The sequence below is a fragment of the Aquarana catesbeiana genome, linkage group LG02, assembly GCF_042186555.1.
Source record: "Aquarana catesbeiana isolate 2022-GZ linkage group LG02, ASM4218655v1, whole genome shotgun sequence".
In the NCBI taxonomy this organism is placed as follows: Eukaryota; Metazoa; Chordata; class Amphibia; order Anura; family Ranidae; genus Aquarana; species Aquarana catesbeiana.
Window position 1 is genome coordinate 244,284,136 of NC_133325.1, and position 20,684 is coordinate 244,304,819.

General features: G+C 41.7%; 1 protein-coding gene across 2 annotated transcripts in view; it reads right to left on the reverse strand.

Annotated features, from left to right (window-relative positions):
* Positions 1-20,684, reverse strand: part of OBI1 (ORC ubiquitin ligase 1) — a 54,322-nt gene that overhangs the window by 9,312 nt on the left and 24,326 nt on the right. For both annotated transcript variants that reach the window (XM_073614354.1, XM_073614353.1), the window contains 2 exons: positions 16,932-17,174; positions 3,200-3,288 (listed from right to left, as the gene is read on the reverse strand). In XM_073614354.1, the coding sequence (XP_073470455.1) occupies positions 3,200-3,288; positions 16,932-17,174 (332 nt within the window). The remainder of the gene's footprint in view (positions 1-3,199; positions 3,289-16,931; positions 17,175-20,684) is intronic.

Consider the following 20,684-nt stretch of genomic DNA (forward strand, 5'->3'; position numbering starts at 1 on the left):
TAGGGAATATTGTGTATTCTGTTAACAGACTTAAAAGTGTCACCAAACTATCAATAAATGGTGTATTACATGCTGTTCATACTCAGTCACTATGAGATTTTTTTTCTGTATTCTGAAAAAAACCTGGTTGATCCTGTTGCTCTCTATCCCCACCTTCTGTTAATGATACCAATGCAGCTGGGGATTTTGCAGCTGTTGAGGCAACTCTGCACATGCTCAGTTTTTTATTGAGTTTCTATGCGGAGCATTTCCTTCCCATCACATCTGAGCAGCCCATGTGACTACAGAGTCACACATGTGGGTGTATACACAGTGGTAAATGACAGCCCACTTCCTCCCTGCCCACTAACCAGTTAAACACAATGGGGGTGGGATATTACATGTAGATTAACCACTTCAGGCCCGGAAGGATTTACCAACTTCCTGACCAGGCCATTTTTTGCAATACGGCACAGCGTCGCTTTAACTGACAATTGCGTGGTCATGTGACGTTGTACGCAAATGAAATGAAATGATGTCCTTTTTTTCACAAATAGAGCTTTCTTTTGGTGGTATTTGATCACCTCTGCAGTTTTTATTTTTTGCGCTTTAAACAAAAAAAAAAAAACGTCAAATTTAAAAAAAAAAAAAAAAAAAAATCAATATTTTTTACTTTTTGCTATAATAAATATCCCAAATTATACAACATTTCTTCATCAGTTTAGGCCAATATGTATTCTTCTACATATTTTTGGTAGAAAAAAAACCAAAAAACGCAATAAGCGTATATTGATTGGTTTGCGCAAAAGTTTTAGCGTATACAAAGATAGGGGATATATTTATGGAATTTTTATTATTAATCTTTTTTTTTTTTTTTTTTTTTTTACTAGTAATGGCGGTGATCAGCAATTTTTAGCGGGACTGAGACATTGCGGTGGACAGATTGGACACTTTTTTGGGACCATTGACATTTATACAGCGATCAGAGCTAAAAATATCCACTGATTACTGTATAAATGTCACTGGCAGGGATGAGGTTAACGATCAAGGGGTTAAGTGTTCCCTAGGGAGGTGTTTCTAACTGTGGGGGCAGTGTACTGACTGGGAGTAGAGAGAGATTACTGTTCCTGATCACTAGGAACAGCAGATCTCTCTTTACTTCCCTGGCAGAACGGAGATCTGTCGGTTTACATTGACAGATCCCCGTTCTGCCTCTCTAAAGGAGCGATCACGGGTCGCCGGAGGACATCACGGCGCCCGGCCACACGCATTGGCACCCCTATAGCTCTTAAAGCTGCCAATGTACAACTAAGGCGATTCGTGCAGCCGTACCAACCTGCCGCAGTATAATGACGGTGGCTGGTCGGCAAGCAGTTAACCACTTCAATACCGGGCCTATTCTGGCATTTCTCTCCTACATATAAAAATCATCATTTTTTGCTAGAAAATTACTCAGAACCCCCAAACATTATATATGTTTTTTTTAACAGACACCCTAGGGAATAAAATGGCGGTCATTGCAACTTTTTATCTCACATGGTATTTGCGCAATAATTTTTCAAACGCCTTTTTTTTTGGAAAAAAAAACGGTTTTATGAATTAAAAAATAACAAAATAGTAAAGTTAGCCCAATTTTTTTGTATAATGTGAAAGATGATGTTACGCCGAGTAAATAGATACGTAACATGTCACACTTTAAAATTGCGCGCACTCATGAAATGGCGCCAAACTTTGGTACTTAAAAATCTCCATAGGCAACGCTTTGAAAATTCTTACAGATAACCAGTTTACAGTTACAAAGGAGGTCTAGTGCTAGAATTACTGCACACGCGCTAAGGCACGCGGCGATATCTCACATGTGTGGTTTGAACGGCGTTTACATATGTGGGCGGGACTTGCATGTGCGTTCGCTTCTGAGCGCAAGCTCCCGGGGACAGGGGAGTTTAAAATTTTTTTTTAATTATTTTACTTATTTTTTTTATTTTTACACTTTTTTTTCACATTTTTATTTTTTTGATCACTTTTATTCCTATTACAAGGAATGTAAACATCCCTTGTAATAGGAATCTATTTGACAAGTCCTCTTTATGGAGAGATGCGGGGTCAATAAGACCCCACATCTGTCCCCCAGGCTGGAAAGCATGAGATCCTGAAAAAAAAATTCACTGATCTCATGCTGACAGCAACGATCGCGTCGCGTCCGGGCCTCCGATGGTCATAGAGATGACTGGTCACCGGAAATCTCTATCGTCGTCATCCGGTGCCGACCGATTCTTTCTCCGGGCCCCCGATGGCACGGGAGAGCCCGGAGAAGCACCGGTTGGCGGCGGGGGGGTGAGGTGGGCTATGGGTGTTTGGGGGAATGACACCCCCCTCCCGTCGCCTATAAGAACGATCAAGCGGCGAAACTGCCGCTATGATCGTTCTTATTGTGCACAGAATCCCTGGCACTAAAAGATGATATCTGTAGCTGCAGGCATCATTCAGATATCCCCGCACAAAGTCAAGGACGTCATTTGACTATGTGCTGTATTAAAGTGGTTAATTGAGGCTTCACCTCCCTCTTATCCCAAGACAAAGGATGGAGGGGTGTGACACAGCCTGTGACAGGCAGAAATCCACCTGCACCATGTTATTTCCACAAAATAATAAAGATTTGATGATGATTTCAAATATATATTTGTACGATGCTCTAAAACATTTTATTAATATTATTTATTTTTACTCTGTATTCCAAAGGCTGTTTTTTTATTTTGAACATGTGACCAGCAGCAGAGGACTAGAAGCTCCTCCTGCTTATGTTTCCCTGCAGACAGGCTAAGAAAGATCTAGGTCACGTGACAGCTGTATATCGATTAGGAAAAAGGTACTTAGAAGTTTTTGTTTTTATTAAAATAAATTACAGTGCAATCATCCACATACAGAAATAGAAGGGACAATGTAAATTAAACAGTGTGTGTTTAGTATGACTTTAAAATAGATCTATAAATGGATGATTTTTTTTCACCCTGTAAAGGAGTTTAGGTGATGGTCTCGATAAATTAGCTTATTCCTACTTTTTTTGCTTTCATTGTTATTATAGCACATATGAACAAGTGTTATTTTCTGTTTTAAATCCTTGCTCGTATACATATTGTTTTGATGAAGTTTGTTAACAATTTTTAAAAGTAAGGATTGACAAAAAAACGCCATCCAATAGCAAATCACAGAAAATGCATACTTTTGAGGTGAACGAAGTTCTACTTCATTTTTCAGCCTTAAGTTTTCTCTCACAATTTCAACGTTTTCATTTTTCAGCCTTCTATTTTCCTGTAAGAAAAAAAGTAACACATTACCAACCGCAACATACAGAGGGAAAAAAAAAGTGCAGATACATCGTGCCACTGCAAGAACATTGTTTTTAATTAACATTGGGACAGAAATGGCACTTTGTATTCATATTCCCTAAACACAAAGCAAATTCCCCATCAAGGGAGGAAAACAAAGCTTTGCATTTAGTGCAGAAAGTCATTAAGGGAATGTACTAATTGCTTTTCCATGTTTTTTCACATGACTAGATATATTTTGGGCAAGTAAACTCACAATATGCAGGTATCAGCAAAATAGATGATCATTTGCTCCACATGACTAAATAAAAGGACATATATTAAAGTTGAAACATGGGAGGTCCAAGACATTTTAAATGCGAGTCAGGTAGGTCACCACTGAAACGTGTACATACTGATGTCTAGCAGCTTAGAGACTTTGTGCTTTTGAAAAATGGGTAAACTCTGTGAAGCCTAATGAATATAGACAATGGGCAGGGTAAGGCACAAGTGGTAAACACGGAAAACTAATTTTTCTGAAAGATCAGCATGTGTTCACGTTAAATGACTCATTAAAGGATATCTCTGCACAAAAATTGATTTGTCTAATATTACATTCTACACGGGAACGGGCACATCACAAGCAATTGTATGCTGTCTTTCTGTACAGTTTACACACAAATTCAAGACCTTTGGCTGTGTACTCTAGTACAGGGGTCGTCAACCCCCGGGCCGTGGCCCTTCTGCAGCCAGGCCGCGCGGGCGGGCAGCATGAGAGAGCCCGGCGGCCGAGTATAGGATGTGAAGTTACTTGGAGTGGATGAACAAATGTCAGAGAAGGCGAGAGTGAAGTGCAAATTCCATTGCTCGGTGTGGTCCTATGCTCTCCCTCACCTCCTGTACATAGCAGTTCAGTGTTTATTGCTGAGCGCTGTGTGTTGTTTATTATGCACCATGGCCCGTCCCTCCCTCTCTCACATGGACACTCCCCGTACAATGTGAATGGACATGCCCCCTCCTCACTGAGCTCGCCCCGCCCTTCTGTCAGAGGGGAAGGTGCAGCACACCGTCACCTCCAGGACAGCCCACAGTAGCAGGAAAGCCACTGGTGTCCCTTGGTAATAGGGCTGGGGGTGAATAGAGCTGAGAGGAGACGAGTCCACACTTCCGGGAGAGCAGGGAGACGCCCCCTCCCCTGTGAACCCTTCATATACTTACCTGCTGCTAATCCTCAGCCCTCATCACCGAACACACACCAACATGACTGAGCTCTGGAGGAGAGGCCGGGGGGGCCCCGAGTACGACAACACTACCAATGACAGGGTAAGTGTGAGCGGAGACTGACTTGGAGCGGGTCACCTGTGTGCATGGAGTGTGCAGGGCCTGGTGGGGGCACTACCTTCATCTGTGGGGGGAGGACTAACTTCATCTGTGGGGGGAGGACTAACTTCATCTGTGGGGGGAGGACTAACTTCATCTGTGGGGGGAGGACTAACTTCATCTGTGGGGGGAGGACTAACTTCATCTGTGGGGGGAGGACTAACTTTATCTGTGGGGGGAGGACTAACTTTATCTGTGGGGGGAGGACTAACTTTATCTGTGGGGGGAGGACTAACTTTATCTGTGGGGGGAGGACTAACTTTATCTGTGGGGGGAGGACTAACTTTATCTGTGGGGGGAGGACTAACTTTATCTGTGGGGGGAGGACTAACTTTATCTGTGGGGGGAGGACTAACTTCATCTGTGTGGGGGGGACTACCTTCATCTGTGTGGGGGGGACTACCTTCATTTGTGTGTGGGGGGGACTACCTTCATCTGTGTGTGTGGGGGGGACTACCTTCATCTGTGTGTGTGGGGGGGACTACCTTCATCTGTGTGTGGGGGGGGACTACCTTCATCTGTGTGTGGGGGGGGACTACCTTCATCTGTGTGTGGGGGGGGGACTACCTTCATCTGTGGGGGGGGGGGGACTACCTTCATCTGTGGGGGGGGGGGACTACCTTCATCTGTGGGGGGGGGGGGGACTACCTTCATCTGGGGGGGGGGACGGGACGGCTGCCTTCATCTGTGTGGGGGCACTGCCTTCATCTGTGTGGGGGCACTGCCTTCATCTGTGTGGGGGCACTGCCTTCATCTGTGTGGGGGCACTGCCTTCATCTGTGTGGGGGCACTGCCTTCATCTGTGTGGGGGCACTGCCTTCATCTGTGTGGGGGCACTGCCTTCATCTGTGTGGGGGCACTGCCTTCATCTGTGTGGGGGCACTGCCTTCATCTGTGTGGGGCCTTACCACATCTGGTGGCAGGCAGCGTGGCAAGTGACATTCCGCATCTAGTGGCAGGCGACATGGCAAGTAGGGCTGGGGAAAAAAAAAATCGATTTAAATCTTGAATCAGGTTGAGAGGTCAAATCAATTCAAAATTTCAGTGAATCGATTTTTTTTTCCACCAGGACCGGCGCTGACACCACGCCGGTCCTGAGGAGCTGCAGGGGAGGAGTTTTTAGGTGAGGCCACGGCTTCGGCCTAGTTCGCGAGGCCGGGTGGCGCAGACTAGGTCGAAGCCGCGGCCTCGCCTAAAAACTCCTGCCCGCAGCTTCTCAGGACCGGCGCAGTGTCCAAAAAAAAAAAAAAAAAACGATTCGAATCGCAGATTTTTTTTTTTTTGAGAAAATCTGCCCAGCTCTAATGGCAAGTGACATGCTCAAGGCTCCCACTGATTCTGCATTATGGTGAGTTGAACTATTTCATATTTCATTTATTACTACAATGTAATAATAGAAATAAAGCGCTGACAAATTGCCTGCGAAAAAAATCGCTTACCCATGCGTGCCATCCCTGACCCCCCCTGCCCCCCCCCAGGCCTTGCCACAATTTTCTTCCACGCAGCCGGTCCCCGGTGCCAAAAAGGTTGGGGACCACTGCTCTAGTACACACACATAGGTTGGACTTGATGGAATTGTGTCTTTTTTCGACCTCTCCTACTATGTAACTAGTTTTTTATCTGTGGTTGCAAAATTTTTAACCACTTGCCCACTGGGCACTTATACCCCTTCCTAACCAGGCCAGGTGATTTTCAATCACCACTGGGTTTTTTAATTTTTAAATTTTTCTTAGTTTCCGTTATAAAATTTTGAAAATTAGTAATTTTTCTTCATAAAATTTTGGCCAAAATTTATACCGCTACATATCTTTGGTAAAAAAATAAACCAAATCAGTGTATATTATTTGGTCTGTGTGAGTTATAGGCCCCTTCCACAAGAGGCAGATTTGTTTAGCGGAGTCCGCCAGCTCAGCAGGAGATCGCTCCGTTGATCTCCGCTGAGCCGGCGGATAGCAGGTCAGTCTCTGCTCACTATGTGAGGAGGGGCCTGTCAGAGCACCACCGATTTTTTTCCCCACAAAATTGTCATATTAAAACAGGTTATTTCTCTCACATGGCATATGCATACCACAAATTACACCACAAAACACATTATGCTACTCCTAAGTATGGCAATACCACATGTGTGAGAGTATGGCAATAACACAGTTACAGAGGCCCAACAAGCAGGGAGCACCATCAGGTGTTCTAGGGGAATAAATTACACATATCATTTCTTGACTACCTATCACACTTTTGAAGGCCCTGGAGCACCAGGACAAGGGAAACTCCCCAAAAAATGACAGAATTTTGGAAAGTAAACACCCCAACATATATTCTATAATGCATAATGAATCTTTTGAACACATAATTTTTTTCCACAAGTTTTTGGAAAACGTGGAAAGAAAATAAAAACCAATTTTTTTTTTTTTTTTTACACAAAGTTGTCCATTTATAAGATATTTCTAACACATAGAATGTACATAGCAAAAATTACACCCCAAAATACATTCTGCTACTTCTCCTGAGTATGGGGAAACCACATGTGTGTGAGACTTTTACACAGCTTGGCCACATACAGTAGGCCCAACATGCAGGGAGCACCGTCAGATGTTCTAGGGACATAAAATTCAAATCCAATTTCTAATTGGCACTGATGTGGCACGGCTGGGCAGGGATGAGGTTGAATGGGCACAGATCAGCGCTGTGGGCACTTCACATCCAGCCCACAAGTCGGACGACCCAGCCATCACAGACACTTTCGTGTGCGGGAAGCGCAAGTTCGGGAGGACGCCCCTCTATGCCCTCCCAGAACTAGCCAACCACACTATAGCCGTCTTTCGGCAATGTCCTGGTTGGCAAGTGGTTAAATTCTAAGTTATAGTTCACATGAGCAGTAAAAGGCCAGTAAAAACAGGCCACTGATCCATGTTTTCACCACCCTCCCACCTACCTACAAAATAACATGGTGAATACTCAGGTCTGTACATATTGCTGCAACTGCAATGCTTCACAGTGCAGGAAATTGAACACTGTGGGGTTGATTTACTAAAGACAAATAAACTGTGCACTTTGTAAAGTGCAGTTGCTCCAGAGCTTAGTAAATAAGGTAAAACTTCACTTTGTAAACAATACCCAATTACATGGCAAGTTAACCACTTGCGGACCACCCACAGTACATTTACTGTGGTAGGGTGGCCGCTCTGCGCCAGATCACGTGCCTAGTACATCATCTGACACTTCCAGGTTTGGGGCGCACGCGCGAGCCCCTGGCGACCCGCTCCAATTCTACACTGCGGAAGCCCAGCAGCGGGTACCGCGGACTTAATGTCCACTGGCACCCGCCGATTACACAGGGCACTGGCAGAACAACAATCTGCACAACAATCTGTAGACTAGTCAGATTGTCGTTCTGTCAGAAGGCGAGGCACAGATCCTGTGTTTCTGCCAAGCAGGAACATGGATCTTTGCCTTCCCCTAGTCAAAGCACATCCACCATAGTGAGTAAACACAGCCTAGGTACAGTTAACCCTTGATAGCCCCTGATGTTAACCCCTTCCCAGTGTCATTAGTACAGTGACAGCGCATTTTTTTTAGCACTGATCACTGTATGTGTGACTGGTCCCCAAAAAGAGTCAAAAGTGTCAGTTAGGTGTCCGATCTGTCCGCCGCAATATAACAGTCTCACTATAAGTTGCTGGTAAAAAAAATAAATAAAAAAAAATAAATAAAATAAATTTGTAGACGCTATAACTTTTCTGCAAACCAATCCAATATACGCTTATTGGGATTTTATTTTACCAAAAAAATGTAGCAGAATACACATTGGCCTAAATTGATGAAGAAATGAGATTGTTTATATTTTTATATTTGGTATGTTTTATAGCAGAAAGTAAAAAAGTGTTTTTTTTTTTTTTTCAAAATGATCTGTCTTTTTTTGTTTATAGCACAAAAAATAAAAAACGTAGAGGTGATCAAATGCCACCAAAAGAAAGCTATTTGTGGGAAAAAAAAAAGTACAAAAATTTTATTTGGGTACAGTGTCGCACGACCGCGCAATTGTCAGTTAAAATAACGCAGTGCTGTATCGCAAAAAAAAAAAATGGCCTGGTAAGGAAGGGGTAAAAACGTATTATACAGGATTTATATAGCACCAACAGTTTGCGCAGCACTTTAGAATGTAAGGGCAGACAGTACAGTTACAACACAATTAGATATAAACGTACAATATATGAAAAAAAAGCACTGTGTAAAATTGATGGCGCTATATAAGTACCGGAAATAATAATAATAATTTAATACAGGAGGAATCAGAGGGCCCTGCTCATTAGAGCTTACAATCTAAGATGGAGGGTCAAGCGATACAAAAGGTAATAACTGTGTGGGGGATGAGCTGATGGAAAAACTAAAAAGTACAGTTGTTAGGTGGGGGGCAGAATAGGCTTATTTGAAGGGAAGGGTTTTCAGGGCTCATCTATCAGATAGACCGATAGATATGGTTAGGCGGATTGGATTAGTTTCATAGATAGACATACAAACAGACCTATAAACAAAAGTCTAGTGCTATAGAAGGTCACACTTGTGCTGTTAAATGGGTGCACACCTACAATTTTGTGGATACATACTGAAAGTCTAGATCACAGTTGTGCAGCTAATTCTAATTACTGCACATCTACAATACTGGGGTCCGTATCACATCTGCACAGGTAAAAAAAAAAAAAAAAAATAATAATAATAATAATAATAATAATAATAATATCTCACCACCTTAAAATTGTAGCCGGTTTCTATATCTAGGGTAGCTCAAAGCGCATATATCTGATCTATTTCACATATACGGTCTGCAATCCCATGTTCTAATTGCCTTTGGGTAAAGGTTTGTTTTTGCAAATACATAAACACCACGTGAAAGGAAAAAGAATGCCAAAAAAATAATGCTTGCTATTCTATGAAAATACACAAAATTGCACACAAGAGCACCCTGAAAAAATATATCCGTTATAAAAAGAAAGGTTTGAACTAATCACAGGCAAAGCATTACCGAAGATACCCAAGGGCACATAAATGTCTCCATCCGTCACCAGGTTATGAGAATATTCTCAAACCAGAGTGTGATAGATGATGGCAGGTACTACTTTGATGTCCTATGATGCTGCATTTTAAGGACAATACAAGAAACTGAAATATAGATAAAATAACACTTGCTATAGGGGGGAAATTACATAGACTGTGAGATCCAACTGATCTCAGATGTAAAGCGAGCAGAACCACAAACAGTTTCCAAATTGTGTGCCAAATAAAATAGTGTGAACCTTCAAAAGAGCTGTTCACTTTTTTGGGGGCAGAATAAATAAAATGTTGAACTCCAGGAGCAAACAGATAAAATACATATAAGGGAGCTTCCTACCTACCAAAGGATAAGTAATTCTGTCCATCCAGAGATTCGGAAGTTTTACACAGCTCAGCCACATGCGAAGTCCTGTCTGGCAGGCCGGGAAACTTTTTTTACTGCAATATAAGGCTGCATTCACATCTCAGTGTTTTGTAGCTAAAAGCTTGAAGACACTCAACAAGTAAAATCCCATTCATTTCAATGGCCCCTGTTCACTCTCAGATGTAATGAAATAAACTGGACTTGCTCAGCATTTACAAGCATCAGGCTTCGAGCTACAAAACACTCAGGTGTGAATGCAGCCTCAAACATTTTTTTCTTCCCCTTGAGACTTTGATTGAACATTGAAGTAGAACAGCCAACTAATGCACTCATCTCTCTGTTCTTTTCCTCCTATCAGCATGGTCTTTGTTAGTAAATGAGTGCTGCAGCACAACTGACCAGCTATTTGTGCTGCTTTCTAGCTCTGCTGTACAGTGATTTGCAAGAGGCTTAAATCAAGGCGCTTATATTTGCTCACTTGTATTTAAAGTATTTGTAAACCCTCACCTTGTAAAACAATCCATTCAGTGTAAAATAGAAATGAAAGGTAAAACATTATAAACACTTTTTTCTTTTTTTTTTTCTAATTAATCACATGTTCTCAGCTGCATAAGAGCTGGGGGAGGAGAAACAGCAATACACTGAACTACCCAGTGAAAGGCTGTGCACAGTGTGTGTGTCCGATCATTGGAAGAGAGCAGGCTAAGTTTCCAGTAGGGTTGTCCCGATACCGATACTAGTATCGGTACCGATACCGAGCATTTGCCCAAGTACTTGTACTCGGGCAAATGCTCCCGGTGCTTCCCCGATACCTTGACAGTCAGCAGTGATTGGCGAGTTACAAGCTTCTCCAAAGCCCCCACCTCCCCACGCTGTCAGCTGACGCTGTCCATTCACATAACTGAAACATTGTAATCTCCTTACAATGTCTCAGTTTATGAATGGAGAGGAGCTGCTGTCTTCTCTCCATTCATTTTCAGTGCAGCTGAGGCTGCAGAGAAAGGGACTGGGGAATCTCTATCCTCAGTCTCTTTCTCTGTCTCAAGGGGGAGATATCAGGGGTTTGTTAAGACCCCTAACATCTCACCAAAGCCCCCCAACAGGGCTGATTAAATAAAAAAAAAAAAAAAAAACAAAGTATTGCAATAAATAATAAAAAATAAATTGTAAAAAAATTATAAAATTTTAAATAAAAAAAAAAAAAACAACAACAACACACAGACAGCGTCCACCCCCTACCCCCCTAAAAAAAAAAAAAAAAGAAAAGAAAAAGAAAAAGAAAGCATTGTAAAAAAACCAAAACAAAAAAAAAAAAAATTGTAAGGAAAAAAAAAAAAAACACTGCCACGTGACATTAAAAATAAAAGTATCAGTAATCGGTATTGGCGAGTACTTGAAAAAAAAGTATCGGTACTTGTACTCGGTCTTAAAAAAGTGGTAACGGGACATCCCTAGTTTAAAGCATAACTAGAGAACTGACCACAGTGTGTACTACGGCTTAGTGTGGTCAGTTTTTTTTTTAAATTCTTTATTTATATTTTTCAAGTACAAAACTAAGACCATACAAAATAACAAACAGGCTTACTAAGAAGCTGTCCCAAAAAAATTCCCTCTTAAATTAATAACCTCCCCCCCTCCCACTACCACCCTCCCAACCCCATCCTGCAGGTGGTTACAATAATGCATACAATAATCCATATATCCTTCCATGCTTTCCCAGATTCCGAACCCATTAGACTTAGCATGTGATCTCCTCAAGATAACTCCACGTACTTTTAAAACTCCGTCACCCTGCCCATTTGTCTAAACATGCGTCCCCCTCATCTGATTCCGCTCCCGAACTGTCCAGACACTATTATAAATTTCATTTACACAGAAAAGCCAGTCCCGGGTGTTTGGACTCTCGGGATCCAACCATTTCTTTGAAATCTGCTTCTTAGCGGCGTCCAATAATACAGGAACGATGGATGTTTGATATTGCTTAATTGGCTCCTCAGTTCCATAGAATAAACATATCCATGGGTCTTCTAATAAAGTTTTATTAGTAATTTCCTTGGTTAGTTGTATAATTTTTTTCCAATATGTTTTAATAATGGAACACTCTCACCATATGTGGGCCATCCTTCCTTTATTTGTACACCCTCTCCAACATTTCTCAGATTTATCTGGTTGAAATTTGCTTATTTTGTCTGGCATGGCATACCATCCTGCTAAACATTTAAAGTTTATTTCTGTCCTCTTAATATCAACTGAAGAACCGTGTATCATTTTCAAAATTTTTCCTAATGTGGATTTACTACGCTGTATCCCTAACTCCCTTTCCCATTTCTTGATATATGGGGGTACATCCAGTTCTTCTATCGAGATCAAAACTTTGTAGAGTTGGGAAATGATATTTCCTGATTTTTCACTCTTACAAAGCTGCTCAAGCGACCTGTACTCTTCCTCGCCTCTGATTGGTTTCGAAAGTTTCTCGACAAAGCGCGACAACTGGATGTACCTCCACAGATCAATCACCATAAGATCTGTCTCGGCTTTCAAGTCGAGATACATGCAAATTTTCCTCTCTCTAATTAAATCTTTTAGTTGTGTGCTCCCATTCTTTATCCAATTCCCTCCCACCACCCTCATCCCTGGTTCGAAAAATGTATTATCCTTCAAATAAATCAAAGGAGAATTGTGACACCATTTATTTTGTGCGTGAATTTGATTCCATAATTTAAGAGTGTCTCGCGTTAAAAACGCTGTTTTAGTACTCAGTGTTCTATATTTTGGGGGGGTTCCATATAATGTGACCTAAATGTATACTACTCAAACTATGTTCAATGTTAACCCATCTCTTGTCCGAGGCCTCCTTTGACCATTCCATAACCCGTGAAAGTATTACAGAGGTGTAGTATTTATTGAAATCCGGAAGAGCAAGTCCTCCTTGTTTTTTCCCCCGGTAGAACTGAATAAGCAATTTGTGGCTTTTTGCCACTCCAGACAAACCTTGCAATTAGGCCTCGAAGGGCTCTCAAATATGAATGTGTGAGTGGGATTGGGAGCATCTGGAATTTATACAGTATTTTAGGGGTGAGCACCATTTTTACTGCGTTAATGCGTCCAAACCAAGAGAGGGGGCGCATTGAGAAACGTTTCGTTTCTTGCCTAATTTCGTCCAACAAGGGAATATAATTGGTTAGGTACATTTTTTTCAATGAGTTAGATAATCTAATTCCCAAGTATTTTATTTCCTTTCTCCAATGAAAGGGGAAAACCCTTGAGAGATTCTCTTCTTCTTGCTTATCCACATTAATATTTAACATTTACGTAGATTTATCTTAAAGTTTGAGACGTCTCCATACCTTTTTAAAATCTGCAGCAAATTCAGGATTGTAATCCTAGGATTTGTAATACAGAACATAACATCGTCGGCAAATGCTCTTCTGGTACGGGGGTCACTTCTCTGTTGCAAAACGCGTCGACGTAACAGCATGCAGGGCAGCCGTGAGAAGTGACCCCCGTACCAGTGCCGGGCAGCGGAGGAGCGGTGCAGCTGGGTCCTACTACACACGAGATACCAACAAGAGAAGAGCTGACAGCAAGCCTACTCGGAGTAATCAAATGGGAGTAGAGTGGAAGCTGGGAGCAATTAACTGCAAAATCGTCCATGGGATCGGTGTATATATGACCATCTATACAGCGATACAGGGTAAATCACGATCGGACAGCAAGGATTATAAATCCGATAACAGCTGCCTTACCACTGAAGAGCTAATAGCTGGAAAAACATCCAGAAAGGTGAGATAGGCGGCTAACAACTAGGAGATCCTTTGATTTACCTGTAGATCACCAGTCATTTTGAGCAGCGGAACAAGTGAAGACTTGATCTCCGTGAATTAACACATACCAGCAGCTGTTTCACAACTTAAACGTGAACAGCAAGGAGAGATAAGAGATCTACTTCACAGAAGTCCATACAAGAAAAGAAACTGGTAAAGTAACCAATAATATTCTTTTCATTTAATCCACAGTATCCAGTGTTCTGCAAATATGACAGATATCTACCCATCAATACTCTGCTTTATTTATAGACTGTGTTAATGCCTATATGATCGAAATAAGGGATCAATAATATTAATGCCCTTCTCAGTATTATTGAATAGTCGCATAAAGGTAACACATCTATAACGGAAATTTATTTAATCAGCGAATCAAAGTGATTTGAATTTAAAGTGATTCACTATATAATCATTTGCATTCACCCATGGATTGGCTTTGAATGGACTTCCTAGCAAACCCCTCAATAAATTAGCAACAGACAAGGCAATTCAACCTCACCTTTACCCTTTCAACATCGGAATTACTGCACCCCGCTCCCATGAAGATAAATGTCAATTACGGCTAAACAGAGATTAAAGATGATCTGAACTTAGAGCAATCCCTTATATATTTTTTTATATATTTTTTCCTTTTCACGGATCAGCTTAAAGAGGACTCCCCAATGTAATTTAGAGGACTCAGTACCAACTAAGACAACCTAGCATTACCATTGGTGTTTTTTACCACCCTAATTACCGCCCCCCGCTCTCACCATTAAAACCCTGGCCAACTTAGTGAACATAAATTATATCCCCAGGGATCACTACTGCTCGGCACCCCCATAATTAACTATATAATTGGAATTGATCCAGCGATAATTTATTTAAAATTAAAACATAGAGGCGATTGGCCTATTGGGATTGCCGAAGAGTAGTGGATAACTTCAGGCGCCTGCAATATATGTTTTTTGTTGATTGTTTTATGTGAGTATTGTTTATCGGATGTCAGTCACTTGCAACATAGTTAAAGTGTCAGTATGGTTTTGAATAACATATTGCCAGAGGATACTATTATATCAGTTTTAAAGAAAGCAACTTGACTGTTTTCAAATCAATTATTTGGGTAAATATCACCATAATAAAATTTGTTACTGAACTTTTTATACAAGTGTGTAGAGTGCCCTTTCTGACCAGAAGTAGCTGTCTATCCTGTCCCTGGGATGCCTATTTTATAGATCACCCTAGGGATAGAATTTTCATTATATATGTACATGGTACAGCAGGCATATATCAGGAATATGAATTGTTGGGTTTACATACTTTTTAACAATACATGTAATGATGTATTAAATATAGAGCAGAAATAATTTGTGCATTTTAGATCTACCCTGTTCAACTTTAGGGAAGGATGAAAGTATGTCAGGTTTTATTGCTCTCTCTGATTCCATTTGAGGGATTTATGCTTACCATTTATCCTTGTGACAAGAAATTAGGGAAAACAACAGCTACCAGGATAAAAAAAAGCAGACATCAACAAAAACCTCACAGGTTCTCTAATCTTTCCTTACTCTGCAAATCCCTGTAATGTGAAAGGAAGAGATTGGAAATTGCCCCAACAAAGACAGCAATAAAGATCTGAGGATCCAACCCTTCCACACTTGCTGGAGTTGGTCTTCATAATTAGGAAAATGTGTATATTTTACTAATTGCATACCCAAGCCATACTGAAAGCAGTAGGAAACTACTGGGTGAGTTTTTTTTTTCCTGACCTGCAAGGTAATATGTGCTAGTATGCATTGCATACTTACACATTATGTGAAACTTACCTAAAAAACAAAGCCCTCCAGAGCCATGATGTAACAGCTGGAGGCCGCTTCCATCTTAACCCATCTTCCTTTCGGGTCCGCAGACACCAGCTGTGTGACTGACCAGAGCCCGCTATGACGTCACTCCCATGCGTGCGTGCAGGAGCCGCCGTTTACAGCACAGGACTCTGTGGCCATTCCTTCAGAGCGCATGCGCCAATGATGTCAGCAGCTGCATATACAGTGAATATCTCCTAAACGTTGCACGTTTAGGAGGTAGTTACAGTACCTATAGGTAAGCCTATAATAGGGTTTACCTATAGGTACAAGTCAGACATGGGAGTTTACTACCACTTTAAGCTGGAAGCTTGCAATCTGTAATCTACAAAACACAAAACATTGGTTCCACCAATCTGTCTGTCTCTTAGTCTCTTTTTATACTCAGCAGAGTTATTGACATTAACTTCATCCTCTAACACAGCATCTCTGCCACTTTCAGTGATGCTGCTTTTGAAACTAACTTGTAAGATTCCAATGAGTCCCCATAAGCAACATGACAGGGGCATCCATATGACACACAACCTTACGGAAGAAGAAGACCATACACAAAGGAATGATGATGTAAAGTTAAGTAACTCTCACCTTAATCCCCTTATGTATTTCACACTGCTTTTCCTCCCCCTTAACCCCCCCCCCCCCTTCCCACTAACATAAATGCCTCTCCCCTCAAACTTTTGAATTCTATGCTCAATAAAGCTGGCCATACACTAATAGATTTTTTTTGCTCAGCCTACGGGTCGCACAAGAGAAATCTAACAGATTTCTCCATCTACACAAACAGCATGGATGTACGAATCCTCCTTACCAGACTATTGTATTTTGACAGGCACTAGCACCGGCAGTCAAAATACCTGAACAATGCCAGCAGCTGAACTGACTGCAGGTGCTGTTCAACCAATCGTTTTCAGCCCACCTTCAACACAAACCAACTGAATAATTGTTGAGCCAACATGGCTACCACCCCCTGTTAGAATTTCAGTCACTCCCTCTGAATCAGTCGAAATTCAAACAGTGTATGGCCAACTTTTGTGAGTAATCTTTGAGTTGCTTAGCAAAATGAGTCATAACACATAAAACAACTTCATAAAAATGCTGTGCTACCATAGGTTGTCATTACTCATCATAATATAATTTCCAAGGAAAAAAAAAAAAAAAAAAAGTATAGCATACAAACACAAAAAGGTACCTCTTTGAACTTGTCAATGTCCTCTGTAACTCTTTTATTTGCAGCATTGACCTCCTCAAGCTTTCTGTTCCAGTCCTTTAGCAGTTTATTACAAACACTGTTCTCGTCCTCTGCTTGCCTATTTCCACAACTGCAAGGTGAAGACTCTGTGATAGGATCAGCAACTTCATTAAGCCTTTCTTCTAATATAAGATTTGTTCTTTTTAGTTCTTCTGTCTCTTTTAATAGGTATTCAATTTCATCCTAAAAAATAAAAATATATATTAGGCTGTTGTATAAAGTTAAGTGGTCCAGACTTTCAGCAAGCTAAGAGATCAAAAGAATGCAAATTCTGCCACATGGCCTGTGTTCCTAACAAAATGTCCTGCACTCTAAAGCCTTGTACACATGTTTGGATTTTCCGCATACAAAACGCCAGACTTTTGTCGAAAGGGCATTGGCTAAGTCTTGCATACAAACGGCAAGGAATTGTCAGCCAACAAACACGAACATAGTGACATATTATGAGACTACAAAGAGGAAGTTCAATTGTCTTGTTTGGGCTCCTTCTGTTAATTTCGTGTTAGTAGAAGTTTGGCGAGTGTTGATTCGCGCTTTTCTTTTTGCGTTTTTCAGTTCGTTTCTGAACGGCTTTTTGTCAACCAGCCATGTTGCGGAATTGGAAGGAGATAATGTGTTATTTATTATTGGCCTTGGAGTTATTGCTTTGACCCAAGTTCAGTCCAGGAACAGGAAGAAGAGTTCTTGGACCAAAAATTGGTTGCTTTATTAATCGTGACTAGGGATGGGCTTTATGTTCAGGTTGAAAATAAGTTCGACTCGAACATTGGCTGTTCGCCAAACAGCAAACAATTTGGAGTGTTCGCAGCAAGTTCGAAAGCAGCGGAACACCCTTTAAAAGCCTATGGGAGAAATCAAAAGTGCTAACTTTAAAGGCTTATATGCATGGTATTGTCATAAAAAGTGTTTGAGGACCTGGGTCCTGCCCCAGGGGACATGTATCAATGCAAAAAGAAGTTTTAAAAAACGTTTTTTCGGGAGCAGTGATTTTAATAATGCTTAAAGTGAAAGAATAAAAAAGTGTAATATTCCTTTAAATTTCATACCTGGTGGGTGTCTATAGTATGCCTGTAAAGGGGCGCATGTTTCCCGTGTTTAGAACAGTCTGACAGCAAAATTACATTTCAAAGGAAAAAAAGTCATTTAAAACTACTCATATTAAAACTATTAATGAATTGTCGGTCTGACAATACACATAAGAGTTCATTGATAAAAACGGCATGGGATTTCCCCTCAGGGGAACCCCGAACCAAAAAAAAAAGTGTGGGGGTCCCCCTAAATTCCATATCAGGCCCTTCAGGTCTGGTATGGATTTTAAGGGGAACCCCGCGCCAAAATTAAGAAAAAAAAAAAAAAAAAATGGCGCGGGGTCCCCCAAAAAATCCATACCAGACCCTTATCGGAGAACTCAAACTGGCAGGCCGCAGGAAAAGGCAGGGGGGGGGACGGGGACGAGAGAGTGCCCCCCCTCCTGGACCGTACCAGGCCACATGCCCACAACATTGGGAGGGTGCTTTGAGGTAGCCCCCCAAAGCACCTTGTCCCCATGTTGATGGGGAGAAGGGTCTCATCCCCACAACCCTTGGCCGGTGGTTGTGGGGGTCTGCGAGCGAGGGGCCTATCGGAATCTGGACCATCAGATCCTGCCTATCAAGGGGATCCCCAGATCCCGCCCCCCGTGTGAATTGCTAGTGGGGTACAAATGTACCCTTACCATATCACAAAAAAAGTGTCAAAAAGGTTAAAAAACACAAGAGACAGTTTTTGACAAGTCCTATTTTAATTTCTTTTTTCATCTTCTTTCTTCTGGTCTTCCTTTGGTGTTCTTTTTCTCCATCTTCTTCTTCCTCCACTCTTCTTCTTCCCGCATCTTCCTCCAGGCTCCTTCTCCGCTCTGTCCGCACGATCCGTCTCAGTGGGAGTCTTCCGCCGTGTGACGCTTTGGTTCTTCTGACATTTCTTACATAACGGAGGGCGGGGCCACCCGGTGATCCCACCCTCCTCTGACGCACGGGGAACTTCCTTGTGGCTTTCCCCGTGTTGTTAGAGGGGGCGGGGTTTTGAGATTTCATAATTTGTCGAGGCACAAATGTTCATTTTCCATCACAAACGCTAGGTTTACAAGACCGACCGCTTCCGGCTCGACCATTGCCTCTGAGCATGCGTGTGTGTACTTTGGACTTTTGTTTGATGGACTTGTGTACACACAATCCAAAAATCTGACAACAGACCGTTGTCCGCAGAAAATTTATAAGCCTGCCATCCAACATTTGACCGCGGAAAATCCGACAACAATTGTCCAATGGAGCATACAAATGGTCGGATTTTAGGCCATCAGTCTGTCATCACACAATTTTTGGCTGAAAATCCGATCGTGTGTACAAGGCTTAAGCCTAGACTGAATAGAGAACTTTGCATGAGAAAGACATGGAGCTTGCCACTGGCAAAGTTCTATTCTGCGTGTGTGTTATTTTATGGTCATATTGAACATCAGGCCTTAATACTTTGCATCATAACTGAGACAAGTATGAAAGTTTTGGCTTTACTCCTGATAAAAATACTTTTTATGGGTTATGGGACCATCCTGAAGCCAAATGGTCAGTATAATACCCAGACAAGAAATATTTTCTGAAAGAAGTCAACTCCATGATAGGGTTTACTTTTAAAGTGTTACTAAACCCAGGACCCTGCATTCACTATATCTCGTCTCCCACAGTACACAGAACACGGAAATTCAATAGTTTTAGTAAATATAAAACACTAAACACCTTTTCTCATCAGCAGTTAGAGCAGTCTTATGACTTCTATCAGTGTCTGGCTAAAGCTTGTAGGGGGAGTTTTCATTCTCCCCTGACTGTCCTATGAGGCTGTAGGACCCCTGACCCTCTGTTTGGCCCTGTGCTAATAACATGCACTCTCCCAAGACAAAAAAAAAAACAAAAAAAAACTCTAGCAATACAAACCAAACTGAGCATGTGCAGCTTGCCCCCTAAAGCTCTGTTCTACCAGATCGTTTGGGGACTGTAGAAGAAGGGGAGGAACAGCCTTTTTATACAATGCAGAGGATTAACCCCTTAGGTTCCACAGTGAGAATAACAAGTATGCTGTACTGCATATACAGACTGATTTTACTGTTGTGTTGACCTTTTTAAACAAATAGCTCGACTGGAAAAAAAAAAAAAAGGGTGATAGTAAAAGGCGTCTCCTAATACTTACCTCTTCGGTGGGATCTCCAAGAACTATGGCCTCCAGCGGAATGTTCACATGTGACACAATCTTGTGTGTATCAGATGCCTGGCACCCTGATGTGTGCTGTGGTTCATCCCCTCAGATCTTACAACACTAATGTATCCTGAAGGGGCTGGTGGATGCCAGTATATTGTACAACACAACATGCAGGAAAGAAATTCAATAGTTTTAAAAGTGGGGAAGGGAGGGAGTAAAGCTCAATATACTTAGGCCCCTTTCACATTTGTGCGATTTCGCGGACGCGATTTTGACAAAGCTGTCGTACGACTGTGGATCCGACTTTGCCCTGCGACTTCAATGAACAGGGATACGACTTTGATCCCCGACAATACCAGGCACTGGTATTGATTAAATTCAATTAAAATAAATTAATTAAAAAAAAAAAAAAAAATCCGGCATGGGAGCCCCCCCCCCCCCAGTCCATACCAGACCCTTATCCAAGCA